Source organism: Ascidiella aspersa, chromosome 2 (assembly GCF_963924565.1).
Source record: "Ascidiella aspersa chromosome 2, kaAscAspe10.2, whole genome shotgun sequence".
Lineage (NCBI taxonomy): Eukaryota > Metazoa > Chordata > Ascidiacea > Phlebobranchia > Ascidiidae > Ascidiella > Ascidiella aspersa.
The window spans coordinates 8024247-8043917 of NC_139448.1; the positions used below are offsets into that span (position 1 = coordinate 8024247).

Genomic DNA, 19671 nt, shown 5'->3' on the forward strand with positions numbered 1-19671 from the left:
TCCAAACGAAGGCTGAGGCGGCATTACAAAGTGATAATCCCGCTGTCGTCGCTTTGTAGCAAATTGCAAGCGCAGCCCTTGTAACTCATTAGTTGCTAGTGCTGCAGGTATATCCGAAGGCTAATGATGGAATTGCCAGCGATTAGGAGCTGGTTTAGCCTTATCGCCCGACGCTAAGCCTGGGTAATGCAAATCTAATTACGAGCTTGTGTATTGGCGGGACTGTTTGTTCAAGCCAAATATGAAATCTTTGTAAACGAATTATGTAGAATATTTTTTTGCCGGAACACATGAATTTACCAAAGATGACGTCACAATTTTACGTCACAAAAGTCGTTTAAAAAAAGTAACCTAAGTAAACTTGATGTTATTGTTCGATATAGTGCAGAAATATGTAACTAACTCTTAGTTTAAATACTTTGAATGAGATAGCGGGATGGCCTGGTAAAAATAACTATTTTACCAATGCAGCATGCTTGCAAAAGTTATTTTAACGAAACGCCGTTCGCGGCGATTTTGGCTTACTTTCATCACAGTATATAGTGTATACTGTAAACTGTACACTTTAGGCGTAAATTCTTTTACGGTATTATGGCAACAAGGTGAGACTGTAGAAGAGTATATTATTTCGGCACAGTGCAAATTATACGAAAAAACAAAGCAGAAATACGTCGGCTGGAACCATACGTGTAAATTAGGTATAGGGGCTGAAAGATTTGCCACAAAATAACGAGTTGAAAAAATAAACAGGAAAAATTTGGGGCTGTGAATTAACGTCTGGTGAAAGAATAATTGGCGAAAAAATGAAGAAAGGCTTCTTCGAACTAAATTGTCGCGAAACAATCTTGAAAAACAGAGTCGAATGTTTGTAGACGGCCACTTAAAATAATCAAAAACCGAAACAAAATTATATTTAAATGAAATACTGGCGCTTTTGCAAGAGGTAACACAAACCCGTCAAGGTGTGGTATATTAGTGTCTATACGTGGACCAGTTCTTGCGTACATAACGAGTCGTTTTTCGGCAAGGTACAGTGACAAGAAGGGCCAAAATGTCATCTAAAACAACGCCAACGATTTTCGGGCTATTCAGAATGTAAAACATGCCACGTCACTCATTACGGTGCGTATACGCGTTACAGATTTCCAGTTAAACGTTGGGAAGCTTACAAACACGAATAGCACAAACAATGCGGCGCCAATCAGTAGAAGTGGAAATACCAGTAAAATTACCGCTTAATCAGTGTTAAAAGATGTTACGGATAAACTTTAAGCGCAATAAAAAATGCCACTGTGATGCTTCGCCTTTTTCTTTACATGTTCGACCGAATGATCACCTTAGCGACACTACGTCAAACCTATTAACATATTTTCGAAAACCAGATTTACTTGCCAAATGAGTGTCATACGCGAACGGCGTATATACCAACGCACAGTATAGAGGGGTCTTTCGGGTGTAGGCCTACCAAAATTATCCGGTCTATTATGGATGTTTTGCCAGCAAGTTAAGTAGCTTTCATTTGCCTGGGCGAAATTCATTGGTATAAGCCTACGAATTTTAATTTTCCAAAGCCACCTGGTGCATCTGTAAAGAATGCCCTTATCGCAAGCCAGGGCGACTTCAGATGGACATTACATAGGTATACGGACATTCTTCATATTTATGTTGCGTTTCCAGTAAACTTTAATCATATACACAAGTAGTTTTACCGACGAACAATCCGTGTAAGTTACCCCCATCAAAAAAATAAATAGCGGAACTGTTAACAGGCAACTTGAAACAGCAACATACGTGTACAGTGGCGAAGCTGTAGAGAAATATCAATCGCTTAAAATCAACAAGTCGTTAGGGCAACTCTAGTAAAATTACTGATGTTTAAATTGGAGCAATACAATAACGGCGAAATTCTGAATCAGTGACATAAGTCTCTTTTTAAGTCCTTATTCACAGCAGATAAACTTCTATAAAATTGCCTTGCTTGCACATAAAATCTTTAATAGGTCAGTGGATTTCAGAAAGCAACCTCCTCAAGGTTTCCCCGTTGTACAGCAATTAAACATAGGTAGACGACATAATGAGTTACCCCGGTAAGAAAAGTGACGGAATCCGTAACAGTAACGATTACGAAAAACAGAAAAACAGAAAAGTGTAGTGGCGAATCAGTTAGGCTACACACAAAGGCCAGTTGATTTCAGCAAACCACTTAGAAGGTTGGCCGATGTAAAAAACGCATATAGGTAGTATCCTTGGGCAAAATCAGTTCACCTTTTAAAGGGTAAAGCATGCCCAAACCCCATAATGCCATTTGCCAAATACTTCAATAGAAACACAAAATGTACACAGTGGCGTTATAAATTAGAGGCGTGGTTACACACAAGACGGCAGATACCGGTAATCCACACCACAATATTCCATGTTGTATTAAAATCGCCTATAGGGAGAATCACCGTTCAAAATGCTCCTGTCTGATAGCCGTATTTGTCTTTTTCAAAAACTTAAAGTAAATGAGGGATTGTTGTCAAATTGTACTTTCAAGTTGACGCTCCAAAAGCGAAAAATAAAACAAAATGGTTAACCTTTTCTAGGATGAAGCATGCTCGAACCTCATAATCCCAAACAACGACAAAAAACAGACACACAGTGGCGAATCCTAATGAGACCTGTTACACAACGAGCAACACGCACAAAAATTCCCTTGCGACCTTGAAAGTTTAGCTAGCCACCGACTGAACGTCTTCCTCGGGCGACTTGGCCTCGGGCTTGTACATCGGGTCCCGTGACGTCATAGCGTCCAGGATGCTGACGTAAAGCGGGTGCTCGTCGGATACCAGGTTTCTCTGGTAAAAGGAAATCAGATTTTTTTTTGATATTCGAAAAAATATTTTTTCCAAAACTGAATTAGAAATTATTCAAAACGTGCATGCTATACTTTACTGTATTGGCTTTAACATTCATTTTCTGTCGGAAACATATTGTTTTTAATGTAACTTGCGTATTAAGTTATTTAAGTTCACAGCTTAGTTGGTTGGGACCGAGGGCGCGACATCAAGATGAGGGATAATTTAAAACACAACAAATTTACAAACAATCCTCCATCAAACACGTCCAGTTTTGCAGAATGTGCCAATAATAAGTAACGGTAGGGTTGACAAGTAACGGTAGGCCAATAATAATAAGGTTTTTAGGTTTATTTGCCTTCAGTTGTTAACCTACTCATCTTTGATAAATACTTTTCAAGGTATAGAATAGCTGCGGTTGATCGCAGATCACAGCTGAAATTCCTGTATTAGTTTTGAATCAAATTTTCACCGATACCTTCAATCAGACGAGTTGGGTATCGGCTGTGATACGATATATCGGACATGCTTAAGTGGCACAACACGCGATCAATTAAAACAAATCTATAATTTTGCATACTGCGCAACTTTTATTGGCAGAAACGTGTACCTAAAAAGTGCCTATTTGTAGTGTACTATAAAACATGACCATCCTTATAGTGTACTATATAGTTGCTTGTTATTTTGCCAAGCGTTATGATTAACAGGTACGCAGTCACTGACCTGTAGGTGTATCTTGAGCAACCCAGGAGCGACTGGCGAGTCCATGACCATCCTGCGTCTCGTTACTTGGAACTGGATGGCAGTGAGGAGAGCCTTCATCCCCGCTCCTCCGATCTTGTTACCTGGAGCAAAAAAATGTTAATAGCCAAAAGCAAGTGGTGGCTTTCGTCTATTTCACGTCTTTTTAATTCTTTGAATGAAATTCCCAGGAGAATGGATTATTAGAAAAAAGGTTTGTTGACACGTTATTTTTTGCGAACTATCAAGTATTTTTCTTTTAGAAAAATAAATTTGTTCAATGCGGTTGTATTAACCTTAACGTGTTGTATTAACCTTAACAAGTTTTTTTTAGTTTTAAAGAACAGGCCAACTTCGTTAAAATTTAAATTTAATAAAAATAGATGTCCATCATTACCATTGATTGATAACAGAAATTTGACATTGACTACCCAGAATAAGTCAGCAGAAAAATTTAACAACTTTAGTTAATTTCAAGGATAAAATAAATTATTTTTAAAATAAGGAATGTAGTGAAGTCCATAGTTAAAATTGTGGTGATTGCCAAAAAAAGCCCTCTTTTATTATACTTTCCGTATTAGTTTTAAAAATATGCATTTCAACCGAAAATTGCATATCAAAACGACAAACCTTTTTTTAATATTCGTACAGTGATTTACAGGTAATTTAAAAGGTGTCATATTTGAAATATAAAGTACTTTCACTGTCGAAACATCGTTTAAAACTTATCCATAGTAGGTCTGAAATTAAAACTTTTTGGCCAACAAGGACGTTTTTACAAAACACGAGGAAATTAATAAATATGCTGCTATGGCTGCTGCTACCAGGTATGACACACTAAAAAGAAGCTCCTCCGGTATACTTATTTAATTTTCTCAACGTTTGGGCTACCTTGCACGCCTTTACCAGGGAAGGCAACAACACTACGCAAAGTAAAACGACACAATAACGTAATATAAAAATTGGGATATAAATCTCAATTTTGCACATAAAACAATTTGCCTGCTGCATATTATGTTTTTTGTTTGTTTTTTTAGTTGAGGTATTTCCCATAATCGGAAGATTTTACCAATTTAATAGTTTGCGCTTTATTTATATGTCAATGACTTGACTTGAAATTGACTTGCTCTAATAATTAATGAACTGACTTGACTTGGGTAACTGGTGACTTGGACTGAGACTTGACTTGGTATTTTTTGCAAAAGAGTTGACCAGGCCTTAAGTTATTTTACAAAAAACACTTGACTTGATTTTGTCTAAAACACCGGTAAAACTACAGTGATTTTGTTTAAAACACCGGTAAAACTACAAATGTTTGTGAAACACTCACGCGACAAGTTGAGGTTGATGAGCGTCATACATCCGGGGACAAACACCTTGCCGTCTGTGTGTTCGGTGTTGGGGTCGAGCAGGGGGTGCACGAACTCGGGGGAGTCGGGCATGTCCGAGTCCTGGGGGTTGCTCTGCGCCTGGGGCCGCTTGCCCCCTGCCTCCTTACCCCCTCCCGACTTCTTTCCCCTGCCCCCCTTGGTCGGAGAGTCGTTGGTTACTGATACTGGCAAAAAATAAGTGCGGAATGTTTTTACTCTTTTTATACGTTTTATTTGTTAAGGGTAGATTGCCTAATTGGGTGAAAGCAGGTCGAAAAAGTATATTTATTAGTAAAATAGTTTTTTTTTTGTGATTTGTTCCAGCCAAAAAATATATCGGGGTTCAAAAGATGGTGAAATATACAGGCAAGGCATTAAAACGGTGAAATACAAGAGAAAAAGGAGTGCAACGTTTACTCTTTTTCAAACTTTTTTTTATTTGTTAAGGTTAGAAATTAAAACTGGGTGAACATGTGTCGTAAAAATATACATTATTAAAATAAGTTATTTTTTTTAATTGTACTGTTCAAAAATGACATTAGGGTTTAAAATGTGGCGAAAAGTACAGGCAAAGCATTCTTTAAATTCTTTTAATACTAGGGAGAAATACAAGGAAAAAACAAGTGCAAAGTTTACTCTTATTTACCTATTTTTATTTGTTAAGTTAAGAATGCCAACATTGGGTGAAACGGGGCGACAATTATTCATTAGTAAGAGATGTTTATTCTTTTTTGAATTGTCCTGGTAAAGCAACAACAAAAAAGAGTGGAAAGTTAGCCTACTATTTTTTATATATATATATATATTTTTTTTTTTAAGTTTTTGATTCGTTAACAGAGAATTCCGAATAACGAGCCGAAAAAGTAAAATTATTTTATTTTTTTAATTGTTATGGTCAGCTTTGCTTTTTTTTAATATATAATAGGAACAAGAAGAAAACTAAAATTAGGTTAATCAGGATAAAAAACGCATTTCAAGAATATAATTTTTATTATGTTTGAATTTTTAACACGGGACTCCAAAACTAGGATGGAAATGGATGAAATCTGAATATGTAAGATTTAAATTTCAATGTGATTTTCTTACACATTTTTTAAAAATTGGTTGAAACTGCATTGGCGGAAAATGACATAATTTGCATTTCAAGTTATGCGTTCTCCTCGAAAATCTTTGTTTGCCTACCGAAAAGAACTGAAAAAATTATTGAGAAGATAAGGTATTTTACGAAACATATGTTTTTCCAAATTGTTACCGAATTTACTCGAATCAAATAATTGGATGTCTCTTTTCGAAAATACATAAAACTAAAAGTTCGTCCGTATTTGTTTGTTTTTTCTAATGTGAGTCTTCCATTAGCATCAAGTATTTTAACCGAGGGTAAATTCTAAATATAAAATACTCCCATTGACCAACCCAATTTATCGGCTATAGGTAAAGTAACATGCTGTGTACAAGTTTTCTATCATTCTTGCATATCTTACACAGTGTTCTTACTAATTTATTCCTTTTGGTTGTATTAAACAAGTAATATTATGCTATGCTTACGTCATGCAATATATTTTAAACTGTTCATAATTCTGTTCAATTCGCTGACTTTGTAAATTTGCAAATTTACCTATATGATATATTAGAGTTAGTAGGTTATATGCTTCAAAACTAAACATATGCGGTAAAACAAAATAAAATGCTAAAAACAAACAAATAAAAAGTATACACTTTTGAACAAATAAACAGAAAATAAAATAAAATGAAAAATAAAATTAAACTTTACAAATAGGCATGCTTCGCGCCTCTGTTTATTTTTCGAGTCCGGGCATGCAAACGTGCAACAAATTATAAACTAAATTGTCAAAATTATATTGAAAACAATATCGAAGTAAATGCTCGTGCAGTACACTTACGCCTCGAAGCCATTTTGGCGAGCTCTTTTGGAAAAATCAGTAAAATAATATTTGATTAGAATTGCAGAGACAGACAAGGTAAAGCGATTAGACCAGCGGTTCTTAGCCAGTGGGCCATGGCTCTCTGATGGGCCATAAGAACATTTTAGGTGGGCCACAGACCAATTTAAAAAGGCTAGATTTATTAAAGAATTTAGTTTAATCTGTGTCGCTATACTTAATTTTTACAGGAATATTGGCTTCGGAAGGAATTAACAAGGAATGTAAATGAAACGTAAATTTATTGTTCAGAAGCAAGTACCGGTAGCTCACTAATGCACGGTTAAATAAATAATCTGTTTTGACATATGCTCCGCTATTTTTTGTCATAAACATTGTTTATAGTTTGTTCTTTCACCAAAATTATTGGGCCATAGAACTTTTGTGCAACGAAAATGGGCCACGAGAGAAGAAAGGTTGAGAACCACTGAATTAGACAATAAATACAGATCAATAGGTGATGCGCTGATATTTTATAGTTTATTGATATCTATCACCTTTAAACGGGTAGACCTTGTACGGATCTGTAAAGTATCTTGATAATGAATTGCAAAGCCAAAAAGGTCGAGTAGATTGATATGATCTTAAAAAGACGTTTCGATACGAACTGGTAAATAATAATAATTGCGTCCCACCTTATAAAAGTGATGCTTTAATTTTTACTTTTTACTCATATTAACTGAAGATGATACAAGTTATTATGGAAATATCTTGATCAACATGATGTCCATCTATAGTTCTATACAGTTTACAGAAATAAGTCTATACGTTGCCGTAACACATAACAAAACATCAAAATGTCAGAAAAGACAGATCACATAGCACATGTTTTAAGTGCTATCTCGCCCATTGTATTTTCTTCAAAGGATAGTTTGTTATGTATTCGGGTCATCATTAAATTAGTTATGCGTGGTTGTCAATAATTTATTTTCTGAAACAAAAATTAAAAGTGGAAATCTAGTTTGATCGCAAACCGTATCTGGAATGCCAAATGAAAGCAGTTTCGTGCTACCACTACGACCAGACATCGAGAACCGGGTTTATCGCACATTCCTCTTTACAATACGTCCCTTCGTCAATGATATTCCCTGCGCCATAACGTCCCTACGTCATAAGCGCGTCTACGTCATAAGCTACCCTACGTCACACGGAACCCACCTCCCTTCTTTCCACCGGCGTCCTTTTTGGACGGCTTTTCTGGCGCCTCCCCCTTCTTGGGGTCCTTCTTCTTGGACGAACCACGACTTGCTCTAGCTGCGGCCATCTGAGATCCACTCCTGTTGCTGCCAGGACGGTCCTTGGAGTCGCCCCGACGTGAGCCTGGAGCCTAGTGAATTAGGAAGAGGGTGGTATTATGTTGTTTCAAACTTGTATCTGTACGCGGGTTACTTTTTACTGTGACATCTGTAATTGTCGTTAACCTTCGCGCAGCAACCATCTGTGTTGTATTCCACAAACAAAAAAAGACGTCGGATCTAAAGCGTTTAACTTTTACGAAATGTGGCAGTTTTTTGAGGCAGTGGCCAACAGGGCAGATTATTACGGTTTCTAGTATGTTAAGGTAGAAAAATATATTCAACTGTTTCACAAAATTCACAGAAACTGCAATCATTTTAAAAAAATCAAAAATTAACTAAACCTTTTTTAATTTCAAACATTTAAAACCTCAGGAAATTAACTCCCGGCTTTTTCCAGTAATTGTTATTATTATTTTTTTTAATCACGCAATATACTGCAGCCAATTTCTCAAAATCAGGAAATAAACTTCAATTATTTCAAGAAAATGAGAAAATTAACTACAGCCATTTAACAAAAATCACGAAATAAACTCCATTCATTTCACGAAAAAAAAGACTATATGTATAAATTCCGTACAAATCGGATAACGACCCAGAAAGCCTTCGGCGGGTTACATTTCCTGACAAAGGCTTTCTGAGTAGTTATCCCAAACGTTGGACATCAAATAAATACCAGAAGAACCTATTTTCAGTATTTTAACGGGGTATTCAAAGTCAACGCAGAGAGCTGAATAAAACTCACGGATCCGTGGCGCGCGTAGAATCCCTGCTGCGACATTAATTTCCTCCTGTGCACGACTTCCGGGTGTGTGAGAGGGAAGCGTTGGAGGACCGACGAGATGGCCTGACATCCGAGGTCCGAGATGTCGTTGGATGCGAGGGAGAGAGAGAGGAGGGAGCGGTTCATCCGTAATCCCTGGATGAAGGAGGAGATTGGGAGGAAGATAAGATTTATCTAGAATACACAATAACACCTATACAATGCAATTAAAACAGAACTCTGTTATAAAATGAAAACATCACACATATGTGAAAAACAGAACATCTGTTATAAAATGAAACATCACACATATGTGTTTAATAAGTTAATAACTGAGATCTGGCCCTTCTTAAGTTGCTTTTTGACCAACGATTACGGCTTATGTGTAATTAGTACACCGAAAGCCATTGCAGACTCACCATATCTGTTGATCTATGATGCAAGCAGAGCAAGCCAGAAAAACAACTGGCCTGCAGTGAGGTTCGAACTCACGACCTCTGGTCAAGCCGGGACCGTCGCTCTACCAACTGAGCTATGCAGCTATATTACACACATATGTGTGCATGTTTCATTGAATAAATGATATGGTACTGTGGATCCCCTTCAATTGAATTGCTTGTAGGCTACTAACATATTGAGCAAGCATTGGCGTATGGTTGTTTCTCGACTCGCTCCTCTCTCAGCCTGCATAGCTCAGTTGGTAGAGCGACGATCCCGGCTTGACCAGAGGTCGTGAGTTCGAACCTCACTGCAGGCTAGTTGTTTTTCTAGCCTGCCCTGCTTGCATCATAGATCAACAGATATGGTGAGTCTGCAATGGCTTTCGGCGTACTATCTTTTATACCATAGTATTAGGATCAACGGTATAAAAAAGTCAAATGCGCAGAAATATCCACGACAGAATTTTTTTGTTTTTACTTTTTCGTAACAGCAAAACGAGTGAGAAATCCGCTTTTTAAGTAAATGACTTTGCTCACCTTGTTAGGTTTCGTTCTGCCGCGGGCGTGGGTGTAATTCTTTAACAAACCTACACTGTTATTCAGCTTACCTGAGCAATGCTGGCCGCCCCCTTGTCACCGATATGATTGTAGCTGAGGTTGATTGTGGTGAGGGTTCGGTTCTGAGTCAGGGCGTTTCCTAAACACTTCGAGATGGATTCTGCGCCCTTGTCTGTTATTTTGTTGTTGCGCAATGACAGGTGCTGGATCCTAGGGAAAAATAACATTGTTTTACCCCCAATGTTGTAACAACTTAAGTACACTTAAGTTACTGTTTTAAAATGAATTAGTGTAAGTCATTTGTACTAATGACTTAAATTGACGAAAGTCTTTTGGAAAAATGACCTGGGTCGAAAAGAAGTGTTTTCATCAAGCTTTTTTTTTAATTTAATTGGGTTATCTCTACAATTTGATTGATAAATGTTGGTTTATGGGAATTTTCACTTGAATTATTGCTCATAATCGGTCGAGTTTGCCAGTTTTAATAATTCGTTTATTTTTTTATATCAGTGAATAGGCTTGAAGTTGACTTGCCCCAATTATGACTGGACTGAGGCTTGACTTGAACAACCGATGACTTGGAGTCTGGCTTGACTTGTTATTTGCTCCAATAGGTTCGACTTTGATTCAAGGTATTTTACAAATGACTTAACAGGTTCTTGAGTTATTTCAAAATGATTTGTTCACAGCGCTGGTTTTAACCAAAAACACTTGTGGGCATTATAGCATTTTGAGATGCTGCAGTTCCATTCGTAAAGTCTTATTAAGGTAATTGCAAAAGAATTAAACCTACAGAGCCTTTACCGTAAATATGAGATAAAGTTTATGGATAACAGGTTGGAAAAAAATAAATCGTTTTTAGATCAAACGTCACAACATTTCTTAATCTTGTCACAAAGCTAAAAGGTGGCCGAAAAAACAAAACTGATAGCGTTACCATGGCAAAGCAAAATCACGAACACTCACGAGCTATCCTCTGCAATCAAGTGGTAGAAAGGTTCATTTTCTGGCAGAGGATTTCCGTCAAGGACCAGGGTTCGCAAGCTCGACAGATTGGGAAGAAATCCTGCAAGGGATTTGAGGCCGCATTCTGATAGTCCAACGTTCCATAGGCTAAAAGTAACAATTAAGGAAAAAATTTGAGAAAGAATTCCTCACATAGAAATTATTTTATTCTCCTGCTGTCCTGCAATACATAAACTTGAAACATAAAAAAAATATTAAGTCAAAATTTAGTAGTGAGGTCTCATTTCTTCAACATGTTTAACATAATGAAATAGCCAACAATTTTCCACTTTAACTCAATATCACTTACTTAATACACTGAAGTCGATCAAGCCCACATTGCTTCAAGACACCAACTATTTTCTCCTCCAATCTCCAACTTCTGATGAAAATCTCTTTGGCGTGGTTGATCTGCATCTGCTTGGTTTCTTCAACATCAAATTCAACCTTCAGGGATCACAATTGGAAATTAATCTATGAAGTTAGGTTATGGGTTTAAATTCATAATTTTAAATAAAAATGACTTGCCATTTTTTTACATTTTTAAAACAATAATACTTAACAAAAACTTTAATTATGTAAAACAATGAATAAAATGTTGGACTTTTTTTTAATTGTTTTGAAGTTTATTTATATGAGGAATGAACAGTTATCAAAATATATTATTTTTGTTATTACACAATATACGAAAAATTAGTAAGATGAATTTCTTAAACTTGAAAGTTGTGTAAATCGCTATAGTCATTTTTTGCTAGGAGAGTACTTAATTAAAGTATTGTTTTGGTTAGTTTATTTTTAACGAAACAGATTTACAATAAACTCATAATCTAATTGCACCTGAATACTTGGACGTTGAATGGTTAGATTGTCGACAGTGGTGTATGTTGTTGGAGCTGGTTCTTCCTCAACCACTTCACTGGCCTCTTCCTCTGATAAAACAAATTATGTAATTAAATATGAGCTTTCAAGCTATTGTTTTTATTGACCGAATGCAAAGATGCATGTGGTATATCTTGCAAGTAAAGTTTTCTGTTCACTAATATCTTAGAACTTGTAAATCCTAATGTGCTAACTTTTTAAAACCAGGTAATTAACAACATTAAAAACTAATACATAAATGAAAGATGTGTTAGCCCTGTATATAATATATAAGCCTGATTCTATTTTTTTCTATAGACATCAGAAAGTACCGGCTGTGGTTTTAGCATCATCAACAGTTGGTGTTGCTGGCCGCTTTGCTCTTGGCTTCACAACTGGAATATGATTTTTGTCTAAACCAGCTCGCTGCCACAACTCTGCGAAGTCATCAGCAAAGTTACCGGTGCATGAGTATGGCTCTGGTGTGGCTGTAGAAAATTAATTATTTTTTTTCTTGTTAAAGCAAAAATATTTAAAAATAAAGGGGACAGGTCCAATAAATTTTTGCGATTATAAAATTATATCCTAAACATTTTGCATATTAAATTTTGAATTTAACAATTTTTTTATCTTTCTACTTAAAAAACGCCTAATTAATTGATAAAGTAGACAAAAAATTGATTGTTTTTAAAGTTGCCATGTAGTAAAAATGAATATTTTGTATCAGGAATTTAGTGTTTTGTTTAGAATTGCTAAATGCCACTCAGGCACATATTTCATTGAAACCGCAATTTGTTCAAATCGAGCAGGGTTTTAGGCATTGCCAAAAGTAAATTGGCTGTAAATTATTAAAATAAAATCAATATCACAGAAAATTGAGCAAAACAGTTAAAAAATATGTGATTTGATAGTTTATGCTAAATTAAACATATATAAAAACAAATGTGTAGAATATAGCACCTTAGAGGCCATACTGGACATTGATAGTGGCTCATATATCACTGCACACCGGAAACCTCTAGAGCAGTGGTTCTCAAACTTTTTTTTTTAAATTACGCAACGGTCCCACAGTAATTTTTCAATTGCTCACGGTCCCTTAAAAATATACCCAATAAACACAAAACAACACATTGTTTTTAATGGTATCAATGGAACGTGTGCACTTGCTTCTTTTGCTATCAGCTCGGCTATGTTAACCTCTAACGAATCACTTATTTGAGTGAAGCAATCACAAACAGTTTTAAAACTACCGTAGCCCATGGTGGCAGTGCAGAAAGCTGTAAAAACGGAATTCTCATTAGTACAGCGCAACACTGTGCAACTTAACAATAACGTGAATGAACAACTAATAATAATAATTAGCTTGGTTTGGAAAAGTAAGTTGCCAGAGAATTTAATTGCACAAAAAATTTACTTTCCTAGGAGCGTCGTGTTGATATTTTGTTAGGTGCTCCGCGGTCCCAGAAAATTGTCTGGCGGACCCCAAATAGACCGTGGACCCCAGTTGAGAACCACTGCTCTAGAGGGTCCAACCAAATGCCTTGGAAAAGGCTTTCATTGTAGTATTTAAAAACATTTGTATTTATTTAATAGTTTGAGCAAAAACTTACAACAATCATCGCCAGCCCTGGAAGATGCAGAAGTGGGGGCTCCCCCTCGTAAAGCTTTCTCAACTCGCTTGCCCATTCTGATTTTTCTTGCAACCCTGCAAATACATTTCTGGATGTTAGGAGTTATTTTACACTGCAAACGTTTTTCATTAAAGTTAAGGATTAACTTGAACAAAGTTTCAGAACCAATCTTCATTAAGTTTTCTAATCTAACTAAAGCTATGCATGAAGCCTTTAAGAGACTAAACAAATCTTGATCAATGATGCAAGCAAGGCCAGTTTAGAAAGACAACTATCCTGAGATGGGGTTAAAAATTATGACTGACTTTCAGCCATATTACACTTGTTGTACACGCATAATATGTGTGTCGGTGTCACTGTATGTATACCTTTCAGTACACTAATCAGTAACCACAATTATTACACAACAAACAGCTAATATATATACAAGTAAAGCGTTTTTAAATCACAAACACACAAGGACATGTTTAAAATCACAGGGATGCATTTATGCACCATTCGACTCCATTATTTTTTGAAATAGTTTAATTTAAACAACACTGTCGTTACCGAAGCGAAGGCTGGTGGTTTTATCATAAACTAGATCGTCTCACCGCAGACAAAAACAAGCTTTACACAAAACTAAAATACATAAAACCTTGTCACGTTAACAACGGTCTAAAATATAAAACCACAATTACCTGGGAATAAACTCCCTGTTGCAGAAAACAAAAAGTCAGTTAAAAACCGCAAAACCAATCTAGTCTCACACGTTGTTATAGTAACGAAATATTGTGGGAGACAGCGACTTCATGCGGCTAACTAATAGTATCGGTTTATTCTGAGTTCTATTATGGATTACTATTTGTAATAAACTTGAAAAAGCAAATATAAAATAATGACATGATCAAAAAAATATTTCAGATACAATTGCCAATTGTTAGCAGAATTTACACATTTTCTGGACATGAAAAAAAGTTTTTAAATTGTTTTAATTTTTGCCATTTGTTGTACTTTAGTACACCAAAAGCCATTGCAGACTTACCGAATTTGTTGATCAATCTTAGTTGTTAACACACATATGTGTGTGCATGTTTCATTGTTGCACTTTATAACTTGTTTACAACCATAATTTGCAAAATACGAACTTATAAAAAAAGGTTTAAAAAATCCTTGTCCAATGAGAAAAACGTTAAATCCCATGATCGAAAGTTTTCTGTAAACTTGTGATTAACAATCCCCGAAAGTGAAAACTATCGAAAAGTAACACAAGTAAAATAACTATTTTTTTGTTCCTATCTATTTATTAGCTTTATTGCTTTGTGAGTAGTCAAAATTGATCTGGCGCTCGATTTGGCGTGTTGTTATAACGCATGTTAATACCTTTGTAGGCCCGCAGTTGCTGTTACCTTGCCAGTGCTTAAACAGGAAAATGGCGAACAGCGTAATTTTCGTTTTGTTGCTTTGTATTGTCGCCCCTTGTTTTGCCTTGGAACCTGGCATGGTAAAGTATGAGGATTTAAGATGCAAGTGTACGTGTTCTTCCTACCACAATGTACCTGCTAAAGTGAGTTCTGTGTTAAAGCTCTCATTTTCAACAAACTTGGTGTTTTGCAAAAGACAAATAAAATTTAGTTATTTAATAAAAGATGAGAAAAACACATAGTTATTTAATAAAGATGGTAACAGGTCTAGAATCCTACCACTTTTTTGTCCAGGAACATTATTTGGACTAACATCCCAGTTAGCATTTGGTTTTAAGTTGGTCAAGTATTATAATTATATTTATTCTCCCATATTTATTTTAAGATTACAACTTCAATTTTGTCAACTCGTTTCGTTACTGTAAAACACGCGATAGGATTCTAGACCAGCGCTGTAAACAGGACCCTTTTTTATGAAGTATTTTTTATTTTAAAACTTACTTTACACCTTGTTTGGTTTAATTGTTTTAAGGTTTATATTTGACACTAATTTTTCGCTAAACTCTATTTACTGTACAGGTTTACAAAAACAACACCCTTCACGACGACTGCAACTGCTTAAGTGTGGTCGTCCCGAAGTTAAAGGGAACCACTATTAAAGAAGAAGATGTTGATCCATATTGTTACCTTTGCGAGTGCAAATATGAAGTACGCAGCACCAAAACCATGCAGGTATGTTTTCTTGGAGATCAAAGTAAAATATAATGCCATTATAAATTTTAGTACATACGTATGCTTATCAAACTAATGCAATATTGTTAGGTGTTTTGGCAAGATTTACCAGTTTTCCTATTGGCGGTGTGTCATTTCTCAGAACCAATATTTTCTATTTGAAGTGTTTATTTATAATTAAGTAGTGTAATTCGATTAAAAGCCGAACACAAAACAAAAAACGTAGCCAGTAACATCAGTATTTCGGTACCCACTACCAACGAATACCAGTATTAGAACTGCTTAAAACTTGTGTTTATAAACTGGTAAATGTTTGTAGTTTAGTAAAGGGAGTGCTGTACACATATTTGTTTTAATATTGCTTACATCAGACTGTGTAATCGTATGTTAGGCATGCATAGTTATTAACTTGACAACTGATATGTGTTGCTGTCAAACCCCAAACAATTTAGCTACACAGAACTCAACAGTTCACTATGGCTTAAGATGGGCAACTAACACTGTTGTAGTTACATTAACACAGCTATGCTTTACAACTAAAAATTTCTCCTTCACAGGTTGTGGTCTACATCTTTCTAGTCGTAGTCTCGCTACTGGTGGTCTACATGATCTTCATGATGATCATTGACCTAATTACAAACTGCTGCAGCGACGGCAGCAACAAGGGAAGACATCAACCTCTCCGAGATGACGTCACCGAACTTTCAGAGGCAGGTGGCAGGGACGCAGATCGAAACTCGGTTGTAAGTTAGCCTTATCTTGTTGCACCAATGTTTAAGAATTTATCAAGATTTGCCTGGCTAAAACGCTAACTCAATTCACAAAACTAACCTGCAAACTGAAATTAACTCACTGGTGTTAATCAAAACACTTGAAAAAAACTTATAAGGCCAAATCAAATGAACTTAGTGGGTTGTATCAATATTCCTAATAAAAAATGTATTTTAAATGAGTATTTATCTTTGCTAGTCCACAGTTAAAGTAATTCAAGACAACCATATTGTGTGATAATGATTTTAAAAGTTTGTTTTAACGATTTAGTTGTTATTCAAATTTTATCCACATGATCCGTTTTATTTTTAATTATTTTGCATGAACCAATTGTTCCCAAATTATGGTAAACTCTAGAAAACATAGTGTGAAAATGTAGACCAACATTATACCAGAATAAGTGTCCACACACCCGTTTCATGCGTTGTGTGTTAGCTCGCCCGTTTTAGCATTTCCTCTCTTAAACAATAATACCAACTTGATTGATGTCCCTATGCACGTAGCATTGTATTTTAAAGCTTCTTATACTGGCTAGCTTTAAGGTTCTTGCCATCTCTTAGCAAACGAAAAACCAGCAACGTTGACGATTTCTCTCTGTTTTTTTTGTTGAATCGACCCTGTGACGATGTTTAGTATTTTGTAAAGCACGTCTGATTCTGAACATACGCATTTGTTGCCGTATTATATGGAATTGTGTTGGACTTCCGTGCATACAAAGTTATGTCGGCAACACAGCAAAGCAAAGTTATTTTGTTCGTTTATTATAGGTTTCGGTTTCAATCTTCAGCTCACGTTTAAACCCGTGACAGCAATTTTTTGAAGTTCACCAGACCCTTCCCATTGGTCCACCGCCCATTTCACATTTCGCAAAGCACAATATACGTTATTGTTGTGGCTTGTGCGCCTCTGAAATAACGCATAAATCGCTTAGAGCCTAATGAACCTTGATGACCGCCAGCTTTACTCGATAATCTAGAATCTAGATTTAAATTACTCATAACGTTCAACGGACTCCAGCCTTACGACCGCATGATATATTGTTTGCTTTGTAGGTCTTTACCCGTCCAGCCAATAGTCGCTTGCTTCCAGTAAAGTAAGCCCAAATGAAAAAAACACAAATGCGCCAACGACTAAAACCGTTCGTCCCGGCAAACTAACCACAATAAATTATTGTACAGGGAGGCCGCAGCAGCGTGTTCCAACGCGTCAACATGGTGCAGGCAAAGTGGAAACGACAAGTGCAGGAGCAGCAGTCCAACGTCTTCGACAAGCAGGACATTCTCAACTGAAAAGAGCTTCCTTTCCGCAGTGTGCAGTGTTAGCTGATAAGACTCAGTCCAAAGCACTGCTAGATCAGCAGTCCCTATCATGTCCCTTTCTTTCAAGGCCGACTTTTTACTTGTATTGAAGCCTTTTCGTTTTTGGTGTCTTTGTGTCGTGCGATGGAGTATCCCTGTGCAATATTTCGTGTCTGGCGAATCGAGTAAACCTTACCGGTGTTTATCGCCCCAAGCGAATTTACTTCTCTGTTTTATTTTTTGTCGATGTTCTTATAAAACGAAGTCACAGTTTTAAGGGATTTTTTGGATCTTTGAACGCAAAAAAGGTGTAATTCACTGGAAATGTTTAAAGTAGAATATCGAATCCCTAGATTCGACAAAATCAAATTAAATACTAGGATTCCATATTCTGGATTCTTCATTCTAGACTCGAAACCTGCTTTTGTAGAATCCCCTGCGATTTGCACAAAAGAGAAGACTTGATAAGCTTTGTGGAAAAATCTATTCCTTTCCCTTTTAGAAATCTATTTAAAAATTCCATATCGGTGTGACGCTGCTTTTGCACAAAAGTCACGCTTTTCTTGTGCACGTTAAATAGAGTTCATTCACGAGAGATTTAATCACAAGCTCTAAAGGTTACATAATGCGTATAGCAAATTGTCGCGACGTACTTCCCGCTACATTTTAAAAAGTGGGACAAAAAGTGTGAACGCTGTTTCTGTGTATTGTTTGAGACGTCAATGAATCATTCTCACACGCTCGTAAGCGTGCCCCAAACACCTTGAAATGCCAAAGAGGCTCGGCCATCGATGGGCAATCGCCAGCATAACATCATGTCGCTATACTGATGCTTATATAGATTGACAAAGCAGCAGGGGTAGCTTATCCATCTCATCCCCACGACAAGCAGCATCATACAACGAGTCGAAATCGCTCAAACTCGTTGTTGTTACAGTCGGCATTCAGCAAGATCTCTTATGACCATCGCTGTAGTCGGGTTTAAGCGTGTTGGCGCAATTCGCTTTGTGTGGAGAATGATCGCCGGCGTTTATTCCGGCTCGTCTTCGTCGCAACGTAAGGTCGCACAATGGAGCCGAGATGCCGAGAGGCACGTGGACCACTTTATACCGTCAAGGCTTGCGCGTTCCCAGTTGATAAATGGGACAGTGTGAAGGTACTTCCTCAGTCGTATTTAAAAGGACTGAAATTGTATTGTTAAAAGTTTAAAATCCGAACCCAGAAAAAACGTCGAGATGACGAACATTTGGCCTAAAAAATTGATATACTATAAAACTTCTTCTTGATCTCTTTCTTCGAGTTCAAGTGCTGCAACGTGTTGCTTTTTCTTAAAAAGCATGGAAGCACTGCCGTTCTTATATTATAGCATTTGGTCGCCTGTTGAGATCTCTCAAATCAAAACGCCTTGTTTATCCCACTTAGCCAAACGTTTATGACCCTGATCCTGTACGTTAAGGGAATGTATACTTGACGTCAATCTTACATCGCCCTTTCTTAGCCTCCTGATAGTATTTAAAAACAGAGCATGTGGCTATTTTGTCCACCAAAGGTCGGGCTTTTCCCAAAAGCAAAAGAATTATTTTCCATTTTTTGTCTTATACTTGTATCTCACTTCCGATAGATCGCAGTTATAGCTGCAAGGGTTTGGTTCCCTCATTAACATCGGCTTTATAGTAAATTAGTTTTTATTTTCTGTTGAACCTTTTTGCCGCCGACATTACTCAGTTTATGATGATTACCAGCGACTGGTAATATAACACAAGACGTATTCGTATTTCGCCTTTCAAGTTTTGTAACCAGTTTGTTGCAATGTCGTTCGTGTCTGTTTACGTCAATAAAAAAACAAACAAGTGTACTGTGTTAAAAGTGAAGTTCTGCAGAAAATTCGCTTGGATAAAATCGTATCATGAAAGTAAGTGTAGACCAACTGTTGCCACATTTCGAATTTTTTAAATACAAATAATCCATTGTTTTTCTACCTAATTCGTAGATATCGGTGCAATTAATGCCACATTCATCAATCTGTGTT

At 36.5% G+C, this 19671-nt stretch overlaps 2 protein-coding genes across 2 annotated transcripts; one reads left to right on the forward strand and one right to left on the reverse strand.

Moving 5' to 3' along the window:
- Positions 1 to 2711: 2711 nt before the first annotated feature.
- Positions 2712 to 14193, reverse strand: LOC146163388 (leucine-rich repeat-containing protein 71-like). The gene is made up of 12 exons (XM_083381992.1): positions 14119 to 14193; positions 13418 to 13512; positions 12140 to 12295; positions 11787 to 11878; positions 11260 to 11396; positions 10911 to 11057; positions 9995 to 10154; positions 8929 to 9102; positions 8047 to 8215; positions 4909 to 5133; positions 3561 to 3682; positions 2712 to 2837 (listed from the first exon to the last, which is right to left on the reverse strand). The coding sequence occupies exons 2-12, from the start codon at positions 13491 to 13493 to the stop codon at positions 2712 to 2714; spliced, it is 1584 nt and encodes a 527-aa protein (XP_083238118.1). The 5' UTR covers positions 13494 to 13512; positions 14119 to 14193.
- A 619-nt stretch (positions 14194 to 14812) lies between these two features.
- On the forward strand, positions 14813 to 19467 carry LOC146163389 (proton-transporting V-type ATPase complex assembly regulator TMEM9-like). The gene is made up of 4 exons (XM_083382251.1): positions 14813 to 14984; positions 15421 to 15573; positions 16131 to 16316; positions 17523 to 19467. Exons 1-4 carry the CDS (start codon positions 14850 to 14852, stop codon positions 17631 to 17633), a joined length of 585 nt encoding a protein of 194 aa, XP_083238377.1. The 5' UTR covers positions 14813 to 14849; the 3' UTR covers positions 17634 to 19467.
- Positions 19468 to 19671: the final 204 nt, after the last annotated feature.

Excerpts from the sequence above, each read along its gene's own strand:
- LOC146163389 (XM_083382251.1), top strand. The coding sequence starts at position 14,850 with ATGGCGAACAGCGTAATTTTCGTTTTGTTGCTTTGTATTGTCGCCCCT. Across the intron at positions 14,985-15,420 it reads ACCACAATGTACCTGCTAAA|GTTTACAAAAACAACACCCT; the intron begins GTGAGTTCTGTG and ends TTTACTGTACAG. Across the intron at positions 15,574-16,130 it reads GCAGCACCAAAACCATGCAG|GTTGTGGTCTACATCTTTCT; the intron begins GTATGTTTTCTT and ends TCTCCTTCACAG.
- LOC146163388 (XM_083381992.1), bottom strand. The coding sequence starts at position 13,493 with ATGGGCAAGCGAGTTGAGAAAGCTTTACGAGGGGGAGCCCCCACTTCT. Across the intron at positions 11,397-11,786 it reads TTCAACGTCCAAGTATTCAG|GTTGAATTTGATGTTGAAGA; the intron begins GTGCAATTAGAT and ends TGATCCCTGAAG. Across the intron at positions 3,683-4,908 it reads CATCAACCTCAACTTGTCGC|GTAACAAGATCGGAGGAGCG; the intron begins GTGAGTGTTTCA and ends TTTTTGCTCCAG.